This window comes from Kryptolebias marmoratus, linkage group LG1, assembly GCF_001649575.2.
Source record: "Kryptolebias marmoratus isolate JLee-2015 linkage group LG1, ASM164957v2, whole genome shotgun sequence".
Taxonomy (NCBI): Eukaryota; Metazoa; Chordata; class Actinopteri; order Cyprinodontiformes; family Rivulidae; genus Kryptolebias; species Kryptolebias marmoratus.
In genome coordinates this window covers 30,506,614-30,534,530 of record NC_051430.1, presented here as the reverse complement: position 1 = coordinate 30,534,530, position 27,917 = coordinate 30,506,614, and the positions used below count along the sequence as shown (strand labels likewise).

At 47.9% G+C, this 27,917-nt stretch overlaps 2 protein-coding genes across 5 annotated transcripts; one reads left to right on the top strand and one right to left on the bottom strand.

Annotated features, from left to right (window-relative positions):
• Positions 1-134: 134 nt before the first annotated feature.
• LOC108248099 (gelsolin-like) lies at positions 135-8,431 on the top strand. 3 transcript variants are annotated; one of them, XM_017436611.2, is made up of 18 exons: positions 135-287; positions 1,758-1,958; positions 2,267-2,421; positions 2,513-2,674; positions 3,171-3,230; positions 3,304-3,393; positions 4,480-4,569; positions 4,654-4,786; positions 5,298-5,386; positions 5,511-5,639; positions 5,711-5,797; positions 5,997-6,130; positions 6,213-6,303; positions 6,386-6,556; positions 6,920-7,094; positions 7,186-7,307; positions 7,436-7,664; positions 8,208-8,371. In XM_017436611.2, the coding sequence occupies exons 2-18, from the start codon at positions 1,766-1,768 to the stop codon at positions 8,369-8,371; spliced, it is 2,274 nt and encodes a 757-aa protein (XP_017292100.1). In that variant the 5' UTR covers positions 135-287; positions 1,758-1,765. The 3 variants fall into 3 exon arrangements, with proteins under 3 accessions (XP_017292100.1, XP_024866437.1, XP_037830836.1); XM_025010669.2 differs by lacking the exon at positions 135-287 and having other exon boundaries at positions 7,436-7,513; positions 7,604-7,664; positions 8,208-8,431; XM_037974908.1 differs by lacking the exon at positions 135-287 and having other exon boundaries at positions 8,208-8,431.
• Positions 8,432-8,472: 41 nt separating this feature from the next.
• Positions 8,473-27,707, bottom strand: LOC108248098 (disabled homolog 2-interacting protein). 2 transcript variants are annotated; one of them, XM_017436609.3, is made up of 23 exons: positions 27,612-27,707; positions 26,762-26,836; positions 26,218-26,336; positions 25,925-26,027; positions 24,601-24,677; positions 24,033-24,142; positions 18,324-18,468; positions 17,233-17,405; positions 16,889-17,160; positions 16,027-16,235; positions 15,799-15,943; positions 15,002-15,146; positions 14,673-14,909; positions 14,377-14,566; positions 13,822-14,057; positions 13,368-13,459; positions 12,812-13,279; positions 12,467-12,738; positions 12,033-12,146; positions 11,836-11,958; positions 11,529-11,608; positions 11,289-11,376; positions 8,473-11,204 (listed from the first exon to the last, which is right to left on the bottom strand). In XM_017436609.3, exons 2-23 carry the CDS (start codon positions 26,820-26,822, stop codon positions 11,034-11,036), a joined length of 3,630 nt encoding a protein of 1,209 aa, XP_017292098.1. In that variant the 5' UTR covers positions 26,823-26,836; positions 27,612-27,707; the 3' UTR covers positions 8,473-11,033. The 2 variants fall into 2 exon arrangements, with proteins under 2 accessions (XP_017292098.1, XP_017292099.1); XM_017436610.3 differs by lacking the exons at positions 24,033-24,142; positions 24,601-24,677; positions 25,925-26,027; ... (1 more) ...; positions 26,762-26,836; positions 27,612-27,707 and adding an exon at positions 22,549-22,867.
• Positions 27,708-27,917: the final 210 nt, after the last annotated feature.

The following is a 27,917-nucleotide window of genomic DNA, read 5'->3' as shown; positions in this document are numbered from 1 at the left end:
AAACACTCAGATGTGACCATCAGAGCTCTCTGGAGTTTTTTTTTCAGTACAACTGATGGTTTTCACCCAGCGGCAGTTTGTTTGAACAATGGAGCCGTTTCCTCTCAGGTGATTTCAGTTGCTTCACCTGTTATTTTGTTCATGCTTGACTCAGCTGGGTGTGACTCATCCAGCCGAGCGGAGGACGGCGGGGGGAGGGGGGAGCAGGTACAGTTACCTGCGTCCACACCCTCCTCTGTCAGTGCTGCCTGTGACCAGCTGAGGAAGACTTCCAACAGACGCTGAAGGTGAGTTTTACCTGTTTGAAACCGTCTGAAGGCCACAGGAGCAGCTTCTGTTCCTCTTATCTTCAGCAGTTCTCTCGCCTGAAAGCATAAGGTTCTGCATGAATGTTAGTGTGAAGGTCAAAATAAAAGAGATTTAAGGGTAAATCTATTAAATGAGGTAATATTATCGAAGTGTTACAGTCTACCTGCAGGACTCGTAGGTCTGGGTTTCAGGTGTGACTCTTTTCATTCTGTGCTCTCACCAGCTGCTGCAGGAAGGTTTCATGTTGCTCAGAACCAAACAGACTCTGACGTGTAAACAACAAACATCAGAGCAGTAAACAACACAACAAGCAGCAGTTTTCTGCTGACTGAACCTGTTCAGGTCTCAGCTCGACGCTCGGGACACGCCAGGCTTCAAACAGGAACTGAGTTTATTTACCTCACTAAAATATCCTCCATTAAAACGTTTACCCAACAGAAAGCTGCTGGAATCCTTTATCATGTCAGAAGGATTCATAAAATACCAAAAAAAGGAACAGGAAAGTTGTTTCCTGCAGCTGCTTGGTTCCTGCAGTTGAACAGAACTTATCTTTTTGTCTCTTTAGTTTAGAAGAACTGGAGCCGTGTGGAAAAAGAACAAACACATAAAAGAACTAAAAAAATTTACATTTTCTGCAAAAAACGCAGCTGAGTGCTGATGACCTTCCTGAAGTTAAAATCTGCAAAAAACAGCAAATAAATATGGCAAAAATATAAATTAGAAGAAGCTAAAAGCTACAAAAAAGTGACATAAGAAGAGAAAAACAGCCAGTAGGTGAAGCAGCTTTTAAGGAGAACAATGTTTTAAAGGAATCTATGGGGAATTTTATTTTAAATAAAGGTAAATATTTTAAAAAGTATAAAGGTTATAAAACCAAACGTCGCAGCACATCTCTCCTGAACGTTCTGACAAATAAACAGAATAATTAAAACAAAGTATGTGGAAGTAGAAACCAGGAAATCCAGTGTGAACAATGACTCTTTTTCATTTTAAAGTATTTATTCTTGTTTGTGAAATGCTCTGTTTTTAAATCTGATTTTACTTTTTTATTTGGAATATTCCAATTTACAGGAAGCATGGCTCATTTATTTGCCATCTTCCTCTTTTATAAAAACACTTCATAATTTAAAACAAACACTCATTGTTTTGTTGCTTCCATTGTCTGAACCAATCAGCTTCGAGCCACAGCCCCGTTCTGACCAATCAGGTTTGAGCACTCTGACCTGTAACTTCTCCTCAGCTGCTGGGAGAGAAATAAACTCTAATTACTTCTCCAAAGTTTAAATGAGGTGATGAACAGAATAAACCCAGCAGCTCTAAAATCTAAACATTTCCTTTATTTTATATTATTTATATTTTCATTTTTGCTCAGCTCGTGTTTCACAGAAAAAAAAGTTTATTTCTTTTTAAACATGAAAACTTTTTGACCACATTATTACCCACTACAGGTGACAAGATGGTTTCCCACCCAGAGTTTGAGCGTGCCGGTAAGAAGGCGGGGCTTCAGGTGTGGCGTGTGGAGAAGATGGAACCGGTTCCCGTTCCTGAGAGCCTCTATGGACAGTTCTACACCGGAGACGCCTACCTGGTTCTGAACAGCACCAGCAACCGTGGAGGGAGGATGCAGTACGACCTGCACTACTGGCAAGGTGAGGGCAGACGACAACAACAAACAACAACAGTAAACAACCTGAGTCAGTCTGGACCGGGTACAGGGGTTCAGGTGTTCAGGAGTTCAGGTGTTCAGGGGTTCAGGTGTTCAGGGGTTCATGAGTTCATGTGTTCATGGGTTAAGGCGTTCAGGTGTTCAGGTGTTCATATGTTCAAAAGTTCAGGTGTTCAGGGCTTCAGGTGTTCAGGGGTTCCGGGGTTCAGATGTTCAGATGTTCAGGGGTTTATGTGTTCAGATGTTCAGGTGTGGCTGGTTCTGCTCTCTGACTGTCTGGTTCCGCCTCAGGTTCTGAGTGCTCTCAGGATGAAGGTGGAGCAGCAGCCATTCTTGCTGTCCAGATGGACGACTTCCTGCAGGGCGCCCCAATCCAGTACCGGGAGATCCAAGGCCACGAGTCCTCCACCTTCAGCGGGTACTTCAAATCGGGCCTCACGTACAAGGTAACCACATGACCAGAACCACCAGAACCATGCCATAGGTTCCCCAAACCCCCATTACAACACTGTGGACTTCCTGTCTGCTCTTTTACAGAAAGGGGGCGTGGCCTCAGGGTTTCAACACGTGGAGACCAATGATGTGGACGTTAAGAGACTGCTGCAGGTCAAAGGTCGCCGTGTCGTCAGGGCAACAGAAGTTCTTCTCAGCTGGGCGAGTTTCAACAAGGGAGACAGCTTCATCCTGGACCTAGGACAGGTGAGACAGGTGGTGGGGGGCAGGTGAGACAGGTGGTGGGGGGCAGGTGAGACAGGTGGTGGGGGACAGGTGAGACAGGTGGTGGGGGACAGGTGAGACAGGTAGTGGGGGACAGGTGTTGGAGAACAGGTGAGACAGGTGGTGGGGGGCAGGTGAGACAGGTGGTGGGGGACAGGTGAGACAGGTGGTGGGGGACAGGTGAGACAGGTGGTGGGGGACAGGTGAGACAGGTAGTGGGGGACAGGTGTTGGAGAACAGGTGAGACAGGTGGTGGGGGGCAGGTGTTGGAGAACAGGTGAGACAGGTGGTGGGGGGCAGGTGAGACAGGTGGTGGGGGACAGGTGAGACAGGTGGTGGGGGGCAGGTTAGACTAAACAGGACATTATTCAGATGAACGTTCTGAGATTTAATAGCATGTGGAAGTAGTCCAAAAGAAGCTCCAGACAGGACAGTGAGAACGCTGACTCAGGTAAAGGTGAGTCTTTTCCCTCAACAGAAAATCATCCAGTGGTCTGGCAGCCAAAGCAACCGGTTTGAGAGGCTGAAGGCGACCATGGTGAGCGATGACATCATCATTTATACCGTGGCATCAGGTGAGACGTCAGACGACTAACTGCTCGATTCAACAGGTGTCCAAGAGCATCCGTGACAACGAGCGGTGTGGGCGGGCAGAGCTCGAGGTCGTTAATGAGGGGGAGGAGCCAGCAGAGATGTTGGAGGTAATGTGACTGAAACTCGCCTCATGATCACTTCCTGTGGAGGACATTTAATTCATCAAGAAAATAAAAGTCTCAGAACATCGAGGAAATTTGGAAACGTATGTTCCCCACAGAGGAGGGCGTGTTGGTCCATCCGTCTGTTAGAAAGATAAATTAAAAACTCAGAATGAAGAGATGTTGATGGAGTGTTCTGGATCAGGATCAGGATCAGGATCAGGATCAGGATCAGGATCAGGACGACCACGTGGCCTTCGCTCTCCGAGGGCTTCCAGTCTTAGACCGATGAACATCAGGTTCCACAGCCTCAGCATCCAGCTGTCAGCTGATGATGTTCTGCTGTTAAAACTATTTGAATAAACAAACCAGCGATCAGTTTGCAGTTTTGCATGTTGATAAGACTGAAGGCGGCGTCTCGACGGGCTGCGACTGTTGGGAACGAGATGGAGACACAAAATTCCAAGAAAAGACACAAGTTTTACCCCTTGGAATCACACAAACTCCCGGCAAAATTCACAGGTAGTCTGCATACATACTGACCCAAGAAATACAGTGTTCCTTCAAGAACAGTCCGTCGAGACCCTGAGAAACATGAGATCTGATCCAAGACTGGATCAGATCAGACTGGAGGCCGCCACGTTTAATCAGATCAGTTTTTTGAAGGAACCTAAATAATCTTTATGTTCTTAAACTGATCAGTGAAAATTTAAATATCTGAAACAATCTTTCTGGTTTAAGAAGTTAAACAGCTCGATGCTCCGTTTGGTTAACCAGAATGTCCACCTTAGTTCTTGTTTTCATAAGTTTGTCCCCACTTTGACATCCAGGCCTTTAAACCTCTTCGGACTTTGTTTCTCAGGAACAGACTCATGGAAATATAAGGAAATATTTTAATGTCTATAGTCCTCTCGTTCTTTGGGAGGTAGCAAAGAGCCCAGAGGACACCAACAGCTTTTCCTGTTACGCTCCCAGTCCTACATTTAGCCTGAATCTTTGGCCTCTTGGGGTGAAGGGGAGAGAACCAGGTGGGAGTGTTTGGGCTCTTATAGCTGATACCTGCTTTGGTCACTTCCTGTTTGTGTCTTTCAGATTCTGGGTGAGAAACCAGAACTTCCAGAATGTCAAAATGATGACACCAAGACAGACGTGTCCAACAGGAATGTGGCTAAGCTCTACAAGGTGACTAATCCTTTGTCCAATCAGCTTCCTGTGAAGGCTCTCCTTCTGTTTTAAACTGACATTCTGTCTCCACCTACCACTCAGGTGTCCAACGCAGGCGGGGACATGGAGGTGACCCTGGTTGCGGATCAGAACCCGTTCTGCCAAGATGCTCTGGAGCCCGGAGAGTGTTTCATCCTCGACAACGGAGCCAACGGACAAATCTTTGTCTGGAAAGGTCAGAGCTTTGTGCTGGTTGAACACCGGTCAGCTGTGGCATCAGTGTCGCACGTCACAGTCGCAGGTGTCAAAAATGTGCAGTTTTGTTGCAAGAATATCACGTGAACGTCAGAAGAATTCCATGCAACAACAACAACAACAGATGGTTACGTGCACTCGCGGCACATTTTGTCCCAAATGTAGCCGGGAGTTTGTGCGACATTCACAGATGTTGTTAGGAACCAGTTCAGTTTGGTTCCAACTGGAAGACTTCACATCACCTGACAAATTACAGGAATCAGGAAGCGCTCAACAACAAGCTGAAACGACACAAGAAATGTGCAGAAATCTTAGTCGACTGACCGAGTTGGTTTGTTAAACCACATCTCCTAAATAAACCCAGAATTTGTTGAACCAGTTTGGTAGTACAGGTCTGTGGAGCTGATTTAGGTCCCTGAGGCGACTCATGATGGCCGCCTGACCACCTGCTGACTGTAATAAACATGGAGTGTGTGTATGTGTGTGTGCAGGTAAAGACGCGAACAACGACGAACGTCAGGCTGTTCTTCAGAGTTCAGAGAAGTTCATCCAGCAGATGAACTACCCTCCACACACACAGGTAAACACAATGAAGCCAGATGAGGTTTGAACTCAGACTCACCTGAGAGAGACTTCCTGATCAACCCTGACACACCTGTGACACCTTTACCTGCTGTAAGAGTCCAACCTCTGGTTCCCCTCAGGTCCAGGTCCTCCCTCAGCACGGAGAGACGCCGCTCTTCAAACAGTTCTTCAAACACTGGAAGAACCCTGAGGACACTGTTGGCATGGGAACAGCCTACGTCTCCAATAAGTTGGCAAAGATCAAAAAGGTAGGCTGGTCGGGCTCAGAAACGGATCCAGACCTGTCCTGAAACCAAAACTAACTCCTCCTGTTGGACAGGTGCCGTTTGACGTGTCGAAGCTCCACCAGTCGGACTCCATGGCAGCGCAGTACGGGATGGTGGACCGGGGGGACGGAGAGAAACAGGTGACACGTTTTAGGACCTTGTCGTCCTTTTCATAACGAGCATGAATGTGAAAACGATTGACCTGGTTTGTGTTTGGTATCTGGCAAAGAATAAATAAAAGTTGAAGCTTCTAAAGTTAATCAGGTCAATATAGGCAATAAAAATCATAAACCGGTGAGTTTCTGATGGTTAACCAGTCAGCCGTCCATCTGTGTGCAGATCTGGAGAATCGAAGGATGCGATAAGGTTCTGGTGGACTCGGCGTCATTCGGTCAGTTCTACGGAGGGGACAGTTACATCATCCAGTACCAGTACCAGCACAACAACAAACAAGGCCACATCATCTACATATGGTGAGATCAGGATGTTGTTTATGGAGGACAGATGCACGTCACAGCTGGAGTTACTGACAGGAACCGGCTAATCTCTCTCCAGGCAGGGGGCGGAGTCTAGTCAGGATGAAGTTGGGGCGTCGGCCATCCTTGCTGTCAAGATGGATGATGACCTGGGAGGTGGTGCTGTTCAGGTACTCTAACTGGGAACACCGGTGCAGGAACAGTGTTGTGACTTTAACCCTCTGAGCACGAACCTGTTACCTGTCTGCACAGGTGAGGGTGGTCCAGGGCAAAGAGCCAGCCCACCTTATGAGCCTATTTGGGGAAAAACCAATGGTGGTCTACAAGGGTGGGACTTCCAGAGATGGCGGACAGTCAGAACCTGCTGAGACCCGCCTGTTTCAGGTCCGAGCCAACCCGGCTGGAGACACCAGAGCTGTGGAGGTGAGACGAGACAGGAGTGGTCCTCTTCCAGGACGTCTTAGTCCAGAAAGGCTCCTCAGTCCAAAGTGGTTTGTCCAACTTTTGATTCAGTTCTTGATGTCTTTTCCTCAATGATCCTAATAAACGCTCAGGTCACAAGAACAGACTTGAAAGAGTGACCTCCACACTTGGAAACTTCTCCAAATTCCATTAGATGTGAGGAAGTCTTTCAGATGAGAAATATCTACAAGAACCAAACAAACTCAGTTGTTTTCTGCCTCAGCTCTTAGTTTGCATGTTAGTTTAATCTGCTGTGACTGTTGGGACGTAATCTGGGTCCACTAAGTCCAGTTAGAACCGGACTGACCCACCTGTCCTCCTCAGATCGATGCATGCTCCTCCCAGCTGAACTCCAACGATGTTTACCTCCTGGTGTCTTCCTCGGGATGCTGGATGTGGAAAGGAGTCAGCAGCAGCTCGGCCGAAGCTCGCGGAGCCGAATACGTGGCTGGGCTCCTCAACGTGACCCCCACCCAGGTGGATGAGGGGCAGGAGGAAGGTGGGTCAGATGTCTGTAGTCTACCGGGGCGACCTGAGCGGTTAAAGACCACAGAATCATGAAAGCTGCTTGGTTTTGGTTCTGGTTCCAGATGCATTCTGGGAAGCCCTGGGAGGAAAGAAGGACTACTGTCGCTCCAAGCGGCTCAGCAACAAGATGGATGCTCATCCTCCTCGCCTCTTCGCTTGCTCCAACAAAACGGGGAACTTCATGGTACGTCAGTGTGGTCACGTGACTGTTGTCGGGTGGGCGGAGTCACCCTGACCTGTGTTGTTATTGGTGGGTTGATTGAAGCATCAGCTTGTTAGAGGTGTTCAGGTTTGTTCTGCCTGCGTTTTCAGATGGAGGAGGTTCCAGGAGAGCTGACACAGGATGACCTGGCTTCTGATGATGTCATTATCCTGGACTGCTGGGATCAGGTGAACCTCTCCCGCAGACACAATGAAAACGTCACTCTGCATCATCCTTCGTGTCCTTTCAGTGTCCTCACCTCCCGTGTCCTCCTGCAGGTCTTCGTCTGGATCGGAAATGAGTCGCAAGAGGAGGAGAAGAAGGAAGCTGCAACATCAGGTGAGACAGACGGACACCATCTTTGTCCTGTTTCCCTGCTTCATCTTCACATGACGGATAGATTGAGCTCATTACTGCCCTCCTGTGGCTGAAAGACAGATGGCTTGACAGTAATACATAAAACAGACAGGTACTTAATGAGTAACTACAGGGTTTGGACTCGTGACTCGTTACTCTGTAGTTAACGGGTACAAACTAGTTACATACTGGGTAAGTACAGGGTTATATCATGTTACATCCCAGTTCCTATAGGTACCAGGAACATATTCCAAGTTCCTGGTACATAACCTGGTCTGTATCTCATACATACACAAAATAACTCTGAGCTAAAAATGGACGTGGTAGTAGCTGAGAGTCCTTCACAACACACACATTGAGCCTAACAGATTGTTTTTATGAAAGACTAATTAAAATCTGTCATTTCACAATATAAGAAGAGTTTAGTCTAAAACTGAGGCATAAAACGTTCTGCCTTTCATCATCTCGTGGTTTTATGGTCGGTGATCCGTCATGTGTTGAATAACCCGTCTGTCTTCTGTCCAGCTGAATGCTACATCAAAACCGACCCGGCCAAGAGAGACCCGCGGACCCCCATTGTGACGGTGAAGCAGGGATTTGAACCACCGACCTTCACCGGCTGGTTCCTGGGCTGGGACCTCGATTACTGGACTGTTGACCCACTGGAGCGCTTCATGCAGGCCCTGTGACATCACTTCCTGTTTACAAAAAGGGAGTCGATTAAATAAAACACCTGTTTGTCTCCAGTTCCCTGTGTGTGCGTGTGTGTGTGTGTTCATCACCACATGGCAACAGTTTGACAGTCTGACTTTATTGGAGCGAGTCTCCTTATAAATACGGCTGTAGATAAATAAGAGAAGGATCTGGAACAGAACGAACAGAGGCTCAGAAACACAGAACAGACAGAAGCCACAGTGAACACTGAGAGTGAGTGTGCACAGAATTATCCATCACAAGTTAAAGATTTTTACTGATGTACAATAAAATCTGCTGTTTACATTAAAATTCTCTGAAACAACACAAACTAGAATCTAACTCTGGAGGACCTCACCCGATCAACATAAACTATAAATATTCAGAGCTACGGAAGCCCAGAAAGGCCAAACACAATCACTTCAAGGTTCGGAGCTAGGCTAACACTTTCCAGCCGCGTCCACTCGTTGTGCTAAGCTAAGCTAAGCTAACCTGGATGTAAGAGTTCCGACTCTGAGATACATCAGGAAAAGTGTTGGACTCTTCCTTTAAAATACAATCTGAAGATTAAAAAGTCAAAGGTCGAAAAGTTCACCTAGGCTGCAGCCGGACGGGTCGACATGCGGTTAGTCAGGCGTCGAGGAACATTTGGAGACTCCAGGACCACCTGAACCTCATTCAGGTGGAGGGAAGCGGGTACGCCTCAGGCAGGACTCGTCATCGAGACGAATGTCAGGAATTTCAGGCTTTTTATGGTTTACCTGAACAGTTCTTGTTCCAGGGTGGAATAACTATATAGCTTTCTAAAAACAAGTATGAGTTTATAGTGTTTTTTCTCTAATCCACACAGGCTCAAATAGATCCATACACCCCACTGATATTTGGTTAAATGTTCCTTATCAAGCTGAACCCGAACCACTGGCGTTTTGTCTCCGTCAACAAGCTTCTGGCAGAATCCTGATATCTGACAGCTCTTCTTATCAGAATCAGTAGAGTTCATTTAAACTGGTCCACAGATTAGTTGAGGCTTTGGGAAGGCCTTAATGTTAGCTCTGGTTATAAACCAGCCATTGGAAGGACACGTTCAGTGCACTCCTGGTGCCCAAGCCGGGATAAATGTGTCAGGAGGAGCATCTGGAGCCAAACATGCAGCTCCTTGACTTCCCTACTGGATGGTTTTACAGCCTCAGGTTTACAACCTCCTCCGGTGCTGTTAGCCAGATGATCCATTACAGCGAGTCCTGCCAGTGGATCAGCCGAAAGACAAAGAACGTTTGACTGAGGACGAACAGCTAACTGTGTCCAAGCTTCAACCATCTGTCCAGTCCTGGTTCTCCAGCCCTGGTTCTCCAGAGCCACTACGATGCATGTTTTAGACGTTTCTCTCTTTCAGCGTACCTGATCTGAGTGAAAGGATGATTTGAAGGTTTCTGTGGAGCGTGAGGACAAGTCAGAGATGAATCAGGTGTGTTGGAACAAGGAAACTAAAACATGCAGGACAGAGACCCTCCAGGACCGTGATTGGACGTAACAGACCTAGCTGCTGGTTTAAAGGTAGTCCTTTATTATTCCATCCATTTTGTACCACAGGATGATGCTACCACCACCATGCTTGGCAGTTGTTCGTGTTCATAGGTTTAAAAGCTTCACTTTGACTCCATGTTTCTTGTCTTCGTGGTCAAACAGTTCAATCTTTGTCCCGTTAGGCCATCAAATTCTAGTCCAGAAGACATTTGTCCTGTCCATGTGGGCAGCTGCAGGTTTCAGTCCAGCCTGAAGGTGTGGCTTCTGGAGCAGGAGCTTCTTTATTGGTCCTGGCTCCTCTGTGGACAGGGACAGGGACAGGGACACTGGTGTTCCAGCAGGTCCCAGTTCATGGCAGACTTGAGCCTTGGTGGGTCCTGAACATCAGAACTAAATATGTTCCATCTAACGGGGACGGATTGTTGGTCAACCCAAACAAATCTTTTTTTATGCTGAAAAAGAGAAACTACTAGCTGCAGTTGATCATGATCACTAATGAGACATTGTTAGGCCATGTCAAGTTGAAAGACCTTCTAGAACCTTCTAGAACCTTCAGCAGCACTCATTACCCGATTGTTTGGATAAATCTGAGCCTGTGTGGATCACAGACCACCAAACCACTCTGGAACAAGAACAGTTTAAATAAAAACTTTTAAATCCCTAAATTATTACGACATTTATGCCTGCGATGAAGGGATGGAAACTTCTGATCGTACCTGCAGGTGTGGAGGCGTGTCTCTCCAGCCAGAGTCATGTACAGGTGCAGGTGTGTCCAATTAGAGGACAGGTTTATAATTGGTAAATGAGCTGTTCTGGGGTTTTTGTTTTGGTTGTTGTTTTGTACAGGAAGTTCCAAACGTAAACAGGAAATAATGTCATTTTGTCAAATGTCCAAAGAGGAACATGCAAACAAAAACAGGAAGTGAGGGGTAACCTAGCAACAGGGGTGGGGTCGGGTCAGAGGTTAATCTGGTGCTGCAGGAGCTGACATTCTATTGACATGTCTGTAGAAACGACGTCAGCACTGATTGGTTAATTCTTTTTTTTTTTCTTCCTTAAATCAGTCAGTCTGTTCACCCTGCTGCTTCTGAAGGGTGGAGTTAAGCCCCGCCCATCCATCCAGGTGACAGCTTCTCAGCAGTTTCCAGAGTTACGGAACTCTCCGTTCTCGGTGATCTGGAGGGACGACGTGTTGCTCGGGGACAGGCCGTTTCTCTGTGACGTCACGCCGTAACGCTCCTTCAGCTGAGTCAGTGCCGCCATCAGACGGGTGTTTGCTGCGTCGAGGCTCGCAATCCTCTTCTCCTGAAGGGCAGACAGGTGAAACAGACAGGTGAGACACGGGCAGGTGAAAGAGAGACAAGTAAAGCTGGAAGATGAGGAAGGCACCTGTGTCTCTATGATCTTCTGCTTGGAGTCAACCACCGCCTGCATGTCAGAATGATCCTTCTTCAACTCCTCCTCCACCGCCATCAACCTGCACAGGTGAGACAGGTAACAGAGGTCCTCAGACAGGTGTTCAGTCAGACAGACAGAGAGACAGGTGTTCAGTCAGGCAGACAGAGAGACAGGTGTTCAAACAGTCAAACAGACAGACAGGTGTTCAGTCAGACAGACAGGTGTTTCTACCTGCTGATGATGCTGTTCATCTGGAGGTCCTTGTCGTCCTGCAGCCTCCTCAGTCGGCTCTCTGTGTCCTCCAGCCGAGCCTGAAAAACACACCACCCATTGATCCAGGTGTGTCATGTGACCAGAGGTGACCCTGTTCTCTCAGGTGTGTTATGTGACCAGAGGTGTGTCATGTGACCAGAGGTGAACCTGTTCTCTCAGGTGTGTCATGTGATCAGAGTTGAGCCTGTTCTCTCAGGTGTGTCATGTGACCAGAGGTGTGTCATGTGACCAGAGGTGAGCCTGTTCTCTCAGGTGTGTCACAGACCTGGTACTCCTGCAGCATCCGTTGGTTCTGCTGATCCTGGACCAGGAGTCGAGCTTCACACTCCTCCTGCCGCATCGCCGCCACACGCAGCTTCTCTTGCAGCAGCGCGATCTCCTGCTGGTACTGAACACACAAACACGGTCAGAACCGGCAGAACCGGCAGAACCGCTCACACCAGCCAACACGGACTCCCTCACCTTCTCCACCAGGGCGTCGTCATGACGATCGTCCTCCGTCTCACCATAAGAGGAAGCAGAGTTCATGTTGAGCAGCCAGGCGGCGGTTCGATCCAACGCGCAGGGAGATGGAGCCTAGAAGACACAAACACACCTGAACAGGTAAACTGACGCTGTCAGGTGAGACGCACCTGAGTTCCTGCATTTCTTTCACTTTAGAAATTTCAGATTTTTCCTCTCAAACTGGCAGATTTCTCAGTTTTTAAGGTTCAGAAAACTAAACTCACGTTACAGCGTGATCAGCTGAGGTTACTATGGTACCAGGCAGGTACTGTACATGCTCAGGTATGTTACCAAGGTAACAGGCTCACTGGAGTCTAAGGTTACCGTAGTAACAAGCTGGTAACGCACATGCTCAGCTGAGTCCGAGGTTGCCATGGTAACAGGCAGGTTACCTTGGCGGCAGTCCGCTGTTTCTCGGGGCTGTCTCCTTTAGATGACGAAGACATCTGTCTGAGTCGTGACGGCCCGCCGCTCGGCCAGTCGGGGCTCGATGACATCATGCTGCCAGAGGCGGGGCGTGGCGGGTAGGGGGCACCTCCACCACTGAGCATGCTGGGAGGAGTGCGGCCTCGAGGCGGGCCGGGAGGAGCTGAGGAGGGCGGAGGAGGCTGATCAATACGTCTCTGAGGACCGGAGGAGTTCTGCCGTGGGGGGGCGGAGCTTCCTGTAGGGGAGGGGTAACAGCAGTCACATGACCAGATCCGATCTCATTAATTACCTGAAACCGATGGTCTTACCTGAAAGTGTGTCAGTGAGAGACAGCGCTCGTCGAGAATATTCCTCACCGCTGCTGCTGCTCGACATGGCCGACATCCTCTCCCCCCCTCCCATACCCACAGTCATCTGGGTAAGAAACGCCGGCTTGGCCGCCACGGCGCCCCTGTCCTCTGCGTTTCCTTGCGACCCCACTGAGCCGTCGGAAGGCGTGGCGTCTGTCTGCTGCTGCGGTTGCCGGGGCGATGTGGTGGTCATGTGATAGACAGGGTTCTGAAAGGAGAGGGGGAGGAGCCCCGTCCTACGCTGCCACTGACCGTCGTCGAGGCCGTCACTGGGGGAGGAGTCCTGCAGGTCCACCAGAGACAGGCTGCGGCTCTCATTGGTCAGCTCCGGCCCCTCCTTCCGACCCCCGTTGGTCATTTCAAACGCTGCTTCGTTCTCATTGGGCTCCGAGTATGACGAGCTCGGGGCTGGGGACCCTCGCATACCTGCACGAAATGACATCATCGGGAAGGTCAGAGGTCACAGAACCCAGGCAGGTCAAAGAAAGCTGATTGGTTAGAGGTCAGAGGTCACCTGATGCAGGTTGCAGGCTGGATCCTTTAGTGACAAAGAACAAATCCTTGTTCTCCGGGGTCGGAGACGGAAGTCTGGTGAAGTCTACACAGCTTCACACAAACACACAAACAGGAAGTGAGTGTTGCCGATGGTTACGAGTACGGTTCTTAACTTCATATTATCTTTAACTTTTCACAAATTTAAATTAAATTTGATGTTACTTATAAACAACATTAGGTGTAATTTAAAGATTTACAAACAGTTTTGTTAAAAACAAATAAAAACCAACAGAAAACTTGCTGTTTGCTCGTGAAATTCTGTGTCAAAGGCTAAACATTCATGCCCTGGTGACAGCCCAGGTACAGCCATGAGTTCAGGTATCACCTGCTTAAGCCCCGCCCCCAAGAGCAGTGATTGGTCAACAGAGAAACGAGTCTGTTGTTCATCAATAACACCCAGTATTGGTGCTTACCCTCCATCCAGTCCCACGCCGCCCTGCAGGCCAACGGAGGGATTACAGGCTGCCATTGGAGGAGAAAGGGGCGGAGACAGAGGGGGCGGGGACAAAGGGGGCGGAGACACCACACGCTGAGGCTCTGGCGAGGAAACTGAGACACCTCCACCACTAGCCACACCCCCCGGGTGCACAAGAGCTGTCGACACATCTCTGAGGATCCGAGGAAGAGGTCCAAGCTTTGACAGGCAGGACTGGACAGAGACAGGTAGAGACACACAGGTAGAGACACACAGGTAGAGACACACAGGTAGAGACAGACAGGGAGAGACAGACAGTCATAAAGAGAGTCGTACGGATATACAAGATAGTAGCACAGTTTACCACTCAGGTCCTGTCTGTCAGGTGTGTTACCTGTCCGTCAGGTGTGTTACCTGTCTGTCAGGTGTGTTACCTGTCCGTCAGGTGTGTTACCTGTCCGGTCAGGTGTGTAACCTGTCCGGTCAGGTATGTTACCTGTTTCAGGCGTGTTACCTGTCCGGTCAGGTATGTTACCTGTTTCAGGTGTCTTACCTGGTCGAGCTCGGTCAGCAGGGTGTGCAGGCTGCTCAGCTCCCTGCCGAGGTCGATGTATCCGTCGAAGCCGGCAGTGTGGTTCAGCCCGTCCGGGTTCGAGATCTCCTGCAGGAAGCGCTGCATGCTGCTCCACTGCCGCTCCACAAAGTCATTCATGAACAGCATGTACTCCTCCTTAGTGCCGAACCTGCAGCGCCAGGTACAACAGGTGACACAGACAGGTAACAGGGTCATGTAACAACCTGCACAAAGGAAGGGCCTTCAGCTCTTTCACAATAAAAGCCTCGGCGTACTTGCTGAAGTTAGCAAGGTTCTGGATCACTTTGGCGATCAGGGTGAGCGTTCTCGCCGTGCGCTCGTCGGGGTATTCCTGCATCAGGTCGAACAGCGACGGTGACATCACAGCCGGGCACAGGAAGCGCAGGAACAGAGACGCACTGATGAGGCGCTCGCTGATGTCTGGTCGCCCCCGGTTACTGCACTCCTGACGCCACGATGCAAACACCTCCTTCAGCTCCCGCGGGAACACCCTGAGTGGGCGGAGCAAATCACACACTGCCGTGAACACAGTACTCTCATGAGAACTCGAGCCTACCTGTGTGTCCCACCCCCCGCCGCTCACCTGTACGAGTCCAAGATCTTGCAGAAAGCCAGCTCGCAGCACATCCTCAGGTTGGCCTGATGCTCAGCAAGGTCAGAGGTTGCGCAGCGAGACGGGTCAACCTCACAGTTTTCATCGGACTCGTACAGAGCTTTGATGAACTCACCTGAGCACGCACACACACACACACACACACACACACACCTGATGAACTGACCTGGACATCTGAAATATCTCAATAAACTATAAAAACTGCATTTCTGTGAAAACACAGTAAGAGCTGAATGACTCCTGAAATCTGCTGAAAGAGCTAAAACTGAGGTGTTAAAACTAAAAGCTGCAAGTCAATAACTAAAAGCTAAAAGTAGCATAACAGCTAAAAACAGCAAAGGGTTAGCTAGAAGCTTAAAGTAAGAAAATGCTGGCTATAAGCTAAAAGTCACAGCAGGCTAGTTAAAACTAAAAGTATCAAAACGTTGGCTAAATGTAGCAAAAGGTAACTAAAAGCTAAAAGTAACAGAGAGGTAGCTGAAAGCTAAAAGTAGCAAAAGGTTAGTTAGAAGCTAAAAACTGAGCTAGTTTTCTGAAGCAGATTTCAAAGAGAACAATAAGAATTAAAGTGATCTCTATGTATTTCTATGGGGAAATATTTGTAAATAAAGTTAAATTAAAGTCACAGCAGCCATCGGCTGAATGAGCTGAAGGTTTTGACATAAAAACAGCTAAAATAGAACAGTTTGCAGAAGCAGTTAGACTGAAAAAGGAGCAGAGAAATAAAACAGTTCGAACGATGAAGCAGCGAGCGAGCATGTTCCTACCGAGGGCGTCCTGCAGGTACTTCTGTCCAATCAGCTTCAGGTACTCCTCAATGCTTTTCGTCGCCAGCGTGTTCTCTCTGAAGATCAGCTGGTCGTTGTCCCGGCAACGGTCCACCTCTGACATCATCAGGTCTGTCAGGAAGTCCTGGAGAGAAGGAGGAACACACGGCTGCTGTGGGGGGAGTCTGATTTCTAACGGGCGGGGTTTAGCGCAGTGGGCGGAGCTACCTTAGCCTTGCCGGTGCTGTGAAGGATGTGCACAAGAGCAGCAGCCACCTCCTCCTTGGCTCTCAGGCTGATGGAGGCCTCCAGGGTGGAGCACAGCAGCAGGTAGTTGGCGCTGATGTACTCGGCGAACTCCTTGTACTGCTCCATGGGCAGGATGACGATGCTCTGGTACCGCGCTTTGACCCGGACCGTTGGAACCGACGACTTCCCTGAAACGGGCCAAAACAGAACACGTCTGGACTCTTTGGTGTCCTCTGACAGCAAGATCTGGACTCAGCAGCTGGAGGACGTTCATCCAGATGTTTTTTATTTAGAATCAAAAAGCAAATTAAGGATCCAACACCAAACAGCTGAACGCTCCGGTTTTAGGAAAATAAACGTGAAAAATTCTGAATGACTGCTAAACCCTGCTGAAGAAGCTGAGACTGAGTTGTTAAAGAGGTTAGATAAAAGGTAAAAGTATCATAAAAAGATAAAAATAGAGCCTGTTTTCAAAAAGAACAATATTTTTAAAGGAAGTAAAGAGATCTGAATGTGTTTTTAGGGGAAAATATTTGTAAATAAAAGTATAAAAACCACAAAAAAAAAACAAAATTCAGAGCACCCATCCCCTGATTAGATGAATGTTTTGATATATGAACTAAAATAACAGAAAGTCTGCAGAAGTAGTCTGATTACAAAAACGTTCAGAGGTATAAAAACAGGAAACAATGATGATTCAGCGTTTATTACACTTTAATCTGCAGAGTCAGAGGTTTTCTTTTTAGTTTAGTTACAAATAAAAAACCAGGATGAAAATCCTCAAAGAGCTGATTCCAGACGTTTACCAAAGATTTGAGGACTACAGTCCAGGTCTATGTACCTCGGATCGTACTGGGCGTGCTCAGTGTGTACCACTTCTCCACCAGCTGTCTGCCTGTCACCGTGGCGACGGGGATGTTGACCAGGCCGACGTAGCTGCTCTTGTCCTTCTTCCTCTTCCTGTCCGTGTCTTTGTAGAGGTGCAGCGTGATGGAGGCGACGGACGGCAGGCTGCTGAAGTCGAAGCGCTCGCCCCAGAAGATGTTGTCCGTCTTCAGCTTGCAGGACGTCCGAGCGTACAGACTGTCGTCCAGACACAGCTCGCAGAAGTACCTGCGGGACGGAACATCCCGCTGTAGCACCGGGAACGTTACTGCGCGCTCCCCTCCAGGACCGGGGTCTTACCGTTTCTTGGCGGGCAGGTCTTTGGCTTCGATCACCCACACCGTCAGAACGTTCTCCAGCCGCCGGCTGTTGTCCTTGTTGGGATGGACGGCTCGCCGCAGGTTCTCCATCCATTTGTCTCGCTCTGCTGCCGAGCGGCACGAGAAGCACTTGGTGCCCGTTGAGGTTGTTACCTAGGAGACACGGGCAGGGCCGTCGCCGCGTCAGCAAGGACTCGGCACTGAGAACCGTACCTCGACGATCATTCTGATCTCCTGTCGGTTCAGGTGTCTCAGTACGTCTGCAGCTGAGCTGAACATTTTCCATTTTCAGAGGTTAGAATCTAACCTGCCTGGTGAGTTCCTTGGCCTTCATGATGCTGTGTGATCATTAATGCTCTGGACCGAACCTGAGACTCGACAGAACAGCTGGATTTATACTGATTTCAAACTAACTAAGGAAACTGCTTATTATCAGAAAACATTTGAAGCTTAAAGTTAAAACAATCAGAACTAACGTTAAAATTAGCTAAATGAAGGCTAAAAGCTAAAACTATCAAAGGAGAAGCTAAAGGCTTAAATTTGCAAAACATTAGTTAAATGCTAAAATTATTAGAACAGTAACAAAAAGTAAAATAACAAAGTTACTTCTTTATAGTTTCTTCTGTATGTTTTATTATCAGCTGTTTTAATCATTCATGTCTCAAAACGTTCGGCTCGTTCATGATGCTTCAGCTATGAGTTTTTAACATTTTTTTATCTAAATAAGTTGAAACTTATTTGATTAACACAATATGGTGACGTCTGACTGCAGCTGGCTGATCTGGACTTTAGTTAGAAGCGTCAAAGTAAAGGGGGGTGAATACATTTGCATGTCCCACTTTTCAAATTTTTATTTAAAACAAAAATATTCAAACCATAAATCATTTCCCTTCCATTATACAATAATACTCCAACTTACTGTTGGTCTGTCACATCCCAAAATAATACTTTTTCAAGGCTTTCTATGTACTACAGGTGTACCACAGGTGTACCACAGGTGTACTACAGGTGTACTACAGGTGTACCACAGGTGTACCACAGGTGTACCACAGGTGTAGTCGTGTGTGTCACCTCGAAGCAGTAGTCCTGTCCCAGCAGGGACGAGTGAACGGGTTTGATGATCACTGATTGGTCCATTCTGAGTTCCAGAGACAACACACAGCCGGTGCTTAGCAACGACTCCTGGCTACCGCAACGTAGCCTCCGCATCACACACCTGAAACACACACACACACACACTCCTCGTTAGTGTGTGCTCATCACCTCTGGCTCGTAAGCTCCGCCCCTTTATGTTAGCGCCCATCATGTGACATTCTTACTGACTGATAAAGAGTCTCAGGTACATCAGTTCAGTCCCACCAACCCTGGTCTGTTAGCAAAATATCTCACAGGTTGAACATTAAAAAAACTCTGGAAGTAAACACTAGATGTTCATCTGCAACCGATTAGCCTTTGGAGTCAATCCAATTCAAAATGGTCGTCACAGCTAATCCACGCTAACACTAAAATGGTTTTAACTCGGTCGGTTTTACAGATATTGAGCTAAAACTTGGTGTGGTAGAAGCTGAGACTGATCCCCAACACATATTCTGAGTGCTATCAGATCATGTGATATTCTTGATTAAAGCTTTGACGTAAAAAGTGGCGGGCGATATGCATTCCTTTTTCCTAATAAGGTCGAGTCACTTCCTGTTTCTGCAATAATTAATCAGTCTGCTCGTTTATTTTCCTTCAGCTTTAACTGCTGATCCTCATGTGACAGAAACAGCCAATCACAACGATCGAAGTGGGCCCAAAAGAACCGACTGGGTTCTGAAAAAGGTCCAGTGGTCAAATTTCAGCTTCGACATTAAAGCAGAGAAACTGTTCTGATGGCGGTGAGGAAAAAAATAAACTGATTGTTCCGACAGCATCGGACCCAAAACCTGATCAGAATTATTCCCCTGATACACTGACGGGTCGATAAAAAGTTCTGAAGAGGTTCTGAAATGTTCTCCAATACAAACAAACAACCCGGTTATACAGAAAGTCGAGCTCTAATTAAAGCCTTGTTCATAAAAAACAAAATTGGAAGAAGAGGGATGAACGTTTCAGAACCAACGGATTTGTTCTGGTTGGGTTTTTGTGGGAACAGAATTTCTGGTTTGGTTCTGTTGGGATGTGTCTAAAGATGCTCCTTGTTGTTTCAGGTTACAGATGTGCTCTCGTTTCAGACCCATTAACACATCACACAGCAAATAATACCAGAACCACATCTGGATTCTCCACCTGCTGGTTCCTCCTCTGGGTCCAAAGCTGGTCTCGGTTCTTTCAGTTCTGACCACAAGGCTTTGGTTCTGCAGGAGTCAAGGTCTGCATCCAAACCAGGTTCAACAGGACAACACGGAGCGGCACCGAGGTCCAAACTAATCTTACTGATACATCAGTGAGCACTGCAGAACCAGAACTTGAAGGATGGGTCCGGTCCAGGTTCAGGTCAAAGAGCTCCTGTTGTAGAGTCACTCTGAACCAGAACCAGGAAGACAAGTTCAGTCCAGGTTCAGGTTCAGAGAGCTGGTGTAGATTCTCAGCTGTCCAGGAAACGGCAAACCCAAAAAGAATAAATAAATAAAGAAACAAAAAAACAAACATCTGGACTTCGGTTCTGTAGCTGAAGACGTTTCTCTTCATCTCCAGGTGAATACAGGAGAGAGAGGAGCTCCAAGCTTTAAACTGCTCCCTCCCCTCCCTCCTGAGGGTCATTAGGATCTTTGCCTGACTCCAATATGGAGGTCTGAACATTCCTCTCTGCACTGACCTGCAGACCCCACACCACTCAGTCTGTGTCCTCAGGATGGACCGGCCTCTGCGTCCTCGGGATGGACCAGCCTCTGCGTCCTCGGGATGGACCAGCCTCTGCGTCCTCGGGATGGACCAGCCTCTGCGTCCTCAGGATGGACCGGCCTCTGCGTCCTCAGGATGGACCAGCCTCTGTCTCAGAGTCCTGTTGGGGCTTTGAAATGGACCGGGATGTTGTGTTTGGAGAAAATCCTTCTGAGTTCCTCAGATACTCCAGCAACGTTGTCATGGAAACCATCAGAAAACAACTTCAACAAGACGAGGTACTCTCACCCCTCCTGTTTTTACAGACAGAAGCATGGTTGTTCCATGGGATCTCCAGTGTCACAGATTGTGGCCAATCTCTACATGGAGGAAGAGGAACAGAGAGCCCTGAACTCCTTTGAAGGAACAACACCAAGCTGTTGGTTCAGATATGTGGACGATACTTGGGTCCAAATCCAAGCTAAGGAAGTAGAAGTGCTCCTCAGACACATCAAGTCTGTTGACAACAACATCAGGTTCCCCAGAGAAGATGCGAACGATAACAAGCTGCCTTTATTTGGACTGTCTGGTTCTCATGGAGAGAGAGAGAGGACAGCCTTGACATTGAAGTCTACAGGAAACCGACCCACACAGATCAGAACCTCCTGTTGGACTCTCACCAAACTCTCTGTCATCAGAACCCTACAGCATCGGGCTGAACACGTCCCCACAAAGACAGAAGGGAAGGAAGAGAAACAGAAACACATCAAGAAAGCTCTCCAAACATCTGGATATCCTAACTGGGCTTTCACTGGGCGTGGCAGTGGCTCAGGTAGGGGGTTTGTCCTGTAATCGGAGGGTTGCTGGTTCGAGCCCCCACTCTGGCTGTCTCAGCCGTTGTGTCCTTAGGCAAGACACTTTACCCACCTTGCCTACTAGTGGTGGTCAGAGGGCTCGGTGGCGCCGGTGTGATGGCAATGTAGCTTACGCCATCAGTGCGTGAATGTGAGCATGAATGGGTGATGAAAAGTGTGAAGCCTTTGGGGTCCTTGGAGTAGATAAAGCGCTATACAAGTGCAAGCCATTTACCATTTATCAGAGAGGAAATCCACTAAACACACCACAGAGAAGAACAAGGAAAAGGGCAGACAAACATCATCATCCCTGATGGTGCTGCTCAGAAACCAAAACAGGTTCTCCACAGACGCATGGCTCAGCCCAGGAGAGCAGCTCTTCAGGACTCAGCTGAGCTCCTACACCTCAAGGAGAAGGGACACCCTATGGAGGACCAAAATGTTCATGTGTTGGACAGAGAAGACAGATGGTTTGAGAGGAAGACACTCAGTCTGTGTCCATCCTGAGGACACAGACTGAGTGGTGTGGGGTCTGCAGGTCAGTGCAGAGAGGAATGTTCAGACCTCCATATTGGAGTCAGGCAAAGATCCCCTCTTTGTCCAAAGAGAGAAACCGACTTTAAACAGAGGTCTCAGATTTCAGCTTTCTAAGACCTCCAATGGAGCATTAAGCCTGATCCCCAATCAGTTTCACTCCAACCAACGCCTGCATTCATGTGACCCAAACATCTCTGTGAGTCAGGCAATGATCCTAATGACCCTCAGGAGGGAGGGGGGGAGATTAATCTGCATGTGAGTTTAGCTGCATAAACGGAGCATCTCAGGCAGCTTGGAGCTCCTCTCTCTCCTGTATTCACCTGAGAAAACTCCTGGAGGTGAAGAGAAACGTCTTCAGCTACAGAACCGAAGTCCAGATCTTTGTTTTTTTTCTTTTTTTAAATCAGGTCAGAGAGCTCCGGGAACAGAACCAATCTGAAACAGAACCAGTCCAGTCCAGACCAGAGGTCTCCTGTGATAGAATCACTCTGAACCAGAACCAGGAGTCCAATTCAGGTTCAGGTTAGAGAACTCTTGTACTGATTCTGAACCGGAACCAGGATGGCGGGTCCAGATCAGGTTCAAATCACAGAGCTCCTGCAGTTTAACCCTTCAGAACCAGAACAAGGAGGTCCAGGTTCAGGCCAGAGATCTCATGCAACAGAACCAGAAGGATGGGTCCAGTCCAGGTTCTGGTCTGAGAGCTCCTGCAATGGAACCATTCTGATCAGGAGGGCGGGTCCAGTCCAGGTTCAGATTATAGAGTTCCTGCAGTGTCACCCTTCAGAACCAGAACCAGGAATCCGTGTCCAGTCCAGGACTGTGTCAAAGAGCTGCAGCAGTGGAATCTTTCAGAACCAGAACCAGAACCCCCACAGTCAGAGGGGATCAGGTGTCGTCCTTCATCATCTGAACTGTCTGTGTGTGTGTGTGATGTTTAGCCAACATGCTAACAGGGCAGGCTAACTGTGTGCAGCCTGATTCTCACACACACACACACACACACGGATCAGAGACAAAAAGCCAGCGTGCACGAAGCCCCGTCGACTCACAGAACCGCAGCAGGTTCTGTTCAGAGGACAAAGACGGTTAATGAGACTCACCGAGCATTCTGCGAGGAAGAGGAGGAGGAGGAGGAGGAGAAGGAGGGGGGTTAGGAAGCCATGTCCTCCTTCAGCAGCAAACAGGAGGAAGAGGAGGAGGAGGAGGAGGAGGAAGATGGAGGAGCTGTTGATCCTGTCGGGTGCAGAGCTGAAGATTTGTCCGTGTGTCTGTCTGTCTGTCTGTCTGTCTGTCTGTCTGTTTGTCTGTTAGCTGATGAAGCTCCAGAGCATCATCTCCCTCTCTCTCTCTCTCTCCCTGTTTGTCTCTATGGGACTCACCCCTCCACCACCGTCAGCAGTTGCCCCTCCCCTGCAGTGAAGCTGCCCTACTTCCTCCCCTCGTCTCCTCTCTACGCTCCTCGCCTCCTCTCTCCTGTCTGAATATTTATCCCCCTCCCCTCCCCACCTCCCCCCCGGCCTGAATGAACATGTATGTTCTCCATGAACGGCCGTGATCATGTGACCACCTCGGGATTTTAAATTCAGACAATCAGCTCTTAGTATTTTTATTTTTATTGTTTTTTAATTCAAACTGAGGAAGCATCAGCCAGAAACTCTGCTGGGAACAAGCAGGAGACCCGGCAGAACCGGTCCAGAGTTGGGCTGAGAGACAACCAGGGCCTAGATGTTCGTCTACAACTCATTAGCTTTTCAGAGTCGACCCGATTCAAGATGGCCGCCACAGCTAAGCAACCTCAGCAAACACAAAAATGGCTTTAAATCAGTTAGTTTTACAGATACAGAGGCGAGATTTGGTGTGGTGGTAACTCAGAGGTTTAACTTCGAGATCTCCTCACTGCATGAAATCATTGGTTTTAAATCTTATGGTCCACCCTGTTTGTCTGTTAGCAAAATATCTCACGAGCCCCTGAACGAATTTGACTGAAACTCTCAGGAAGTAATCACAGAAAAAACACCTACTACTGATTATTTTGTTAAAATCGGTCAAATTCAAGGTGGCCACAGCTACAGGTGGCCACAGCTAATCAGCCCTGGCCTTTGAATAAACGACTTTAACTCAGTCACTGTTACGGATAAGGACCTGAAATTTGGTGTGGTAGTAGCTGAGGGCTGTACTCAACGTGCACGCTGAGCGCTAACAGATCAGTTCAAGATCTGACTAAAACAGCAACAACTCTGTCATTTTAAAAAATAAAACGATGATGGTCTAAACTTCCTGCCAGGAGATTAAAATATTGATTTTATGGTTGACTGTCTGACCAGCAGCTGAGCGTTGGGAGGTTTAGATGATCTTCCAGATGAACATCTCAGACCATCAGAGGCCTGAGGGGGAGAGGAGATCCAGACTGAAGGAGGTGACGTAGGCCGTACAGGGAGGGGGAACCAGAACCAGAACCAGAACCTGAGTCAAGACCTCGTGTTTGCAGGTGATCAGTAAGGACGGCCCCAACACGGATGGTTACGGATGGATCAGTTTTTGGTTGTGGCCGGACGGTTGCCGGTGCCGTGTCAGTGTGAGTCACCTGGTGTCGGCGGTGCTGGTCGGGTCGGTCTTCACGCTGCTGTGACGGGACAGTTTGGGCTGAGAGCGAGTCCGACGAAGAGACTGCTTCAACCTGCGGGACAGAAACCCCTGAAGAAGAAGAAGAAGAAGAGTAGATGAGGATCTGATCATGTGTTTATTGATCTGTGGCGTGTGCGGCGTATCGGATGACACCAGACAGGAAGTTCAACCCGATACAGGAACAGGTTCTTATCATGGATCAATAACCGGGTCGACGTTGGTAAATAAACAGCCAAGTGGCTCAAACAGTTTCTGGCAGCGGGTTGTTTGAGGTGCTGCTCACCTTCAGTGGTTTTGTTTATTTAAAGTTAAAGCTGTAACCATGGAAACAGTCCGGTCGGAGCTGTTTGCAGATATTGATCTCAGATTAAAATCGATCGGATTGATCAGGTGCAGTGGGATCATGACTCACCTGCAGGAGGCACCACTCAGCTGATCTACAGCTGACAGCAGCTCGGCTCCCGTTACCATGGAAACAACAGGCTGATGCTGGCTGTGTGTATGTGAGTGTGTGTGTGTGAGCTCACCGTCACTCTGGTGGTGGGAGTGTCCATGACAGAGCCACTGGGCATGCTCTGCCTGCGCAGCCACCTCTCTGCAGCATCTGCAACACACACAGAGAGCATCATGGGAAGTGTAGTCCTCAGCGGCCCTGCAGCAGGTTGCCATCTCAACTGGAAGTGTCAGGCGTCGCCGTGACGACAGCAGCCGTCACAGGAGGTGTGCGCTTTAATGAGGTCATGTGACAGACCTCCAGTTTCTGATTGATTTTAACCAGATTTGATCCTTTTATTTATGTATTTATTTTTAAAAAACGATTGTATTTGGCTAAAGAATGCAAATGTTTTAATTTTCATTTTTTTAATTGAACTGGTTGGATGGATGGATGGATGGATGGAAAGAAGATGAAATACAAATCTGAAATCCTGAAAATATAAACACATTAAAATATTAAAGGCCTAGCAACCTTTGAAGGAATATAAATCACCTGACATCTTTTATCCCAAATTGTTAAACTAAGATCTGGTAAAAAGGGGCGGAGTTAAAGCAGACGCACTTCTGTGACGAGAACTGTTATAAATAAAGTTAAATAATTCCAAAAGTAAAAAAGTTAGCAGTAGTTTCAATCATAGCAAAAGTAGCTTCATTGCAAAAAACATACAGAAGAAACTACAAACAGGAAAACAATGAGTCCATCAGAGGGACAGCTCTGGTTTGGAGACAAAGGTAGAGGCTGAGATGGTTTGGACAAGTTCAGAGGGACAGTGGACATGTTGGACACAGGCTGTTTAACATGGACTCGCCAGTGAGGAGAAGAAAAGGACAACAGAAGGTTGGTGTAACAGAGGAGGATGCTGGGAGATGAAGGCAGAAGATCCACGGTGGAGACACCTAAAGTGATGAATCTAAAGAAGAAGACGATGTTTTCAGATGGTTGTCTTCTAATCAAATCAGTTTTCTTGAGCTGGAAGTCTGAACTACCTTCAACCAGCTTGTTGTTTATGTGATGATGTCACTGCCACTGTGACCTCTGACCCTCACAGGTGACGCTCACCTGCCTGAGTCACCTTCTTACCGCAGCATCTTCCTGCCCCGTCGCCGTGACAACCGACCTCTGAGCTCAGATTATGAGATTATTATTGTGACATGTTGTAAAGATTAGACGGCGAGCTGATCCCTCGCCCGTCTGCAGACACAAAGTGAGACATGGCGTCCTCTTACCGTCCTCAGCGTCCACTTCCATCACACCTCCGTCCATCATCTGTCCATCCATCAAACTACCATCCATCCAACAGTCGTATTAAAAACCTGTCTGCCTGTCTTCCTCTGCGGCTGTCTCGCCTCCCTCACCTTTGTGGGCGGGGCCAGTGGGTGCTGAGGTCATGTGCAGGCTGTATCTTAATAACCACACAGTACAAGTCTCCGCCTTCTCTGCGAGCAGCAGAGGATGAACCTGAAAAAGAAGAAACACGTCATGTGATCAGTCCTGTAATACTTCCTGTCATCTTATTGACTGGCGGCTTAAAGAAGAATAATTTTTTGCTAACAGAGCGTGAAACGGCGAGGAACCATCAGACGCCATGTTGGGTAAAAACTCAACGTCTTATTTAAACTTTAGGGTCAGCTGACAGATGTGTGTGTACCTCCAGGTCGTCCAGCATCAGCAGCTGAGACTCTGACAGGATGCAGAACATCCTGGTCCAGACGCCAGGCTCCGCCCTCTGCCCGCAGGACAGCCAGTTGATGGAGGCACTCTTCAGCTCTGTGACATCATCACACACACACACACTGCCGCAGCATGAACACAACTCAACACATCCTGAGAAATAATCAGAGCTTCTTCAAACTGAACAAAAAAAAAGCTTTTAACTGCTTTTAGAAGCTCAACACGATTGTGTTCTACCTGAGAAACCCGCATATGGTTGTGTTCTACCTGAGGAACCCTCAGATGGTTGTGTTCTACCTGAGAAACCCTCAGGTGGGTGTGTTCTACCTGAGAAACCCTCACATGGTTGTGTTCTACCTGAGGAACCCTCAGGTCTTAGGGTTCTACCTTAAGTTTAACAAACAGTTGTGATCATTTTCACCCAGAACCGCAGAAATCCACCTGACACAAACATATCAGCATCCTTCCTCTCAGGAAACAGGAAGTGATCTCGTCAGGTATGGGAAAACCTGTCAACTCACCGATCACTTTCATCCAGCCCAGGTGTTGACACCTGGACAGGTGTTTGACCAGCTGCTCCATGGCAGAAGAATCACCTGAGACAGGAGGAGAAGTTTACAGCATCCGAATGTTACGGAAAACGATCTTCCAAAGGATCTCCAGCTTCCAGAGCCGGGATTTCTCCTGGGGCCATCCGGGATGGACCATCACACAGTGGAGACCTGGATCGTGCTCAGACGGATCAGAATTCCAGAACTTTTGGAAGAAATGGGTCAAAGTAACACCTGGAACTCATCTTTGAAATAGGATAAACTTCACAGAAACAACCTCTGTTATGGAATCTGTTACAGCCTGAAATAAAGGAACGGGTGGATATTAAATAAAACAAAGCTGCTGAAACTAAAAATGAAATACTTTAATTAAATTAAACTAAAATCCAAACATTCCTTAAAGGAATGCATATCACCCGCCACCTGTCATGCCAGAGTTCTAGAGTTTATGATGAGAAACAAAGTTAGAGATATTTTGGTCAAACCTCGTAAATTATGTTTTACATAATCTCATCTGATATTATGAAATCTCATGAGATGTGCTGCACTCAGAGGATGTGATGACGATCACTCTCAGCTACTACCACAGCAGATTTTAGATCAATATCTGCAAAGTTATCAGAGTTATACTGACTCTCTGCGTGGCTGAACAAAATATGCAAAAATTAGCAAGTTTAGCTTCAGCTAAACATAGTAAAACAGTAGCTAAAAGCAGGTAAACACATCAACACACAGGTAACACAGTTAAAGGCATCAACACACAGGAACAGGCAGGTAAACACACCAACACACAGGTAAACACAGGAACAGGTAAACTTACAGGCAGGAAGAAGCCGCTGTGAGTTGCTCACATGGTCCGACAGTTTACCTGTCCATCAGAACACCTGTCTGCCTGTCCGTCTGTCTACAGAGAGCCTGAAGAAAACACACCTGAGCTCTCTGACTGCTGCTCTTCTTCACGTGCTTTTTAACACCTTAATGGGATTCACAGATTATCTCCTGTCACTCTCACTGCCTCACACACACACACACACACCTGTACCTCCGTGTTTGTGAGGACCCTCAGTGCCAACACAATCACAGAACCAGAACCCGGGTCAGAACCCTCCCACGGGCCTCTGAGCGT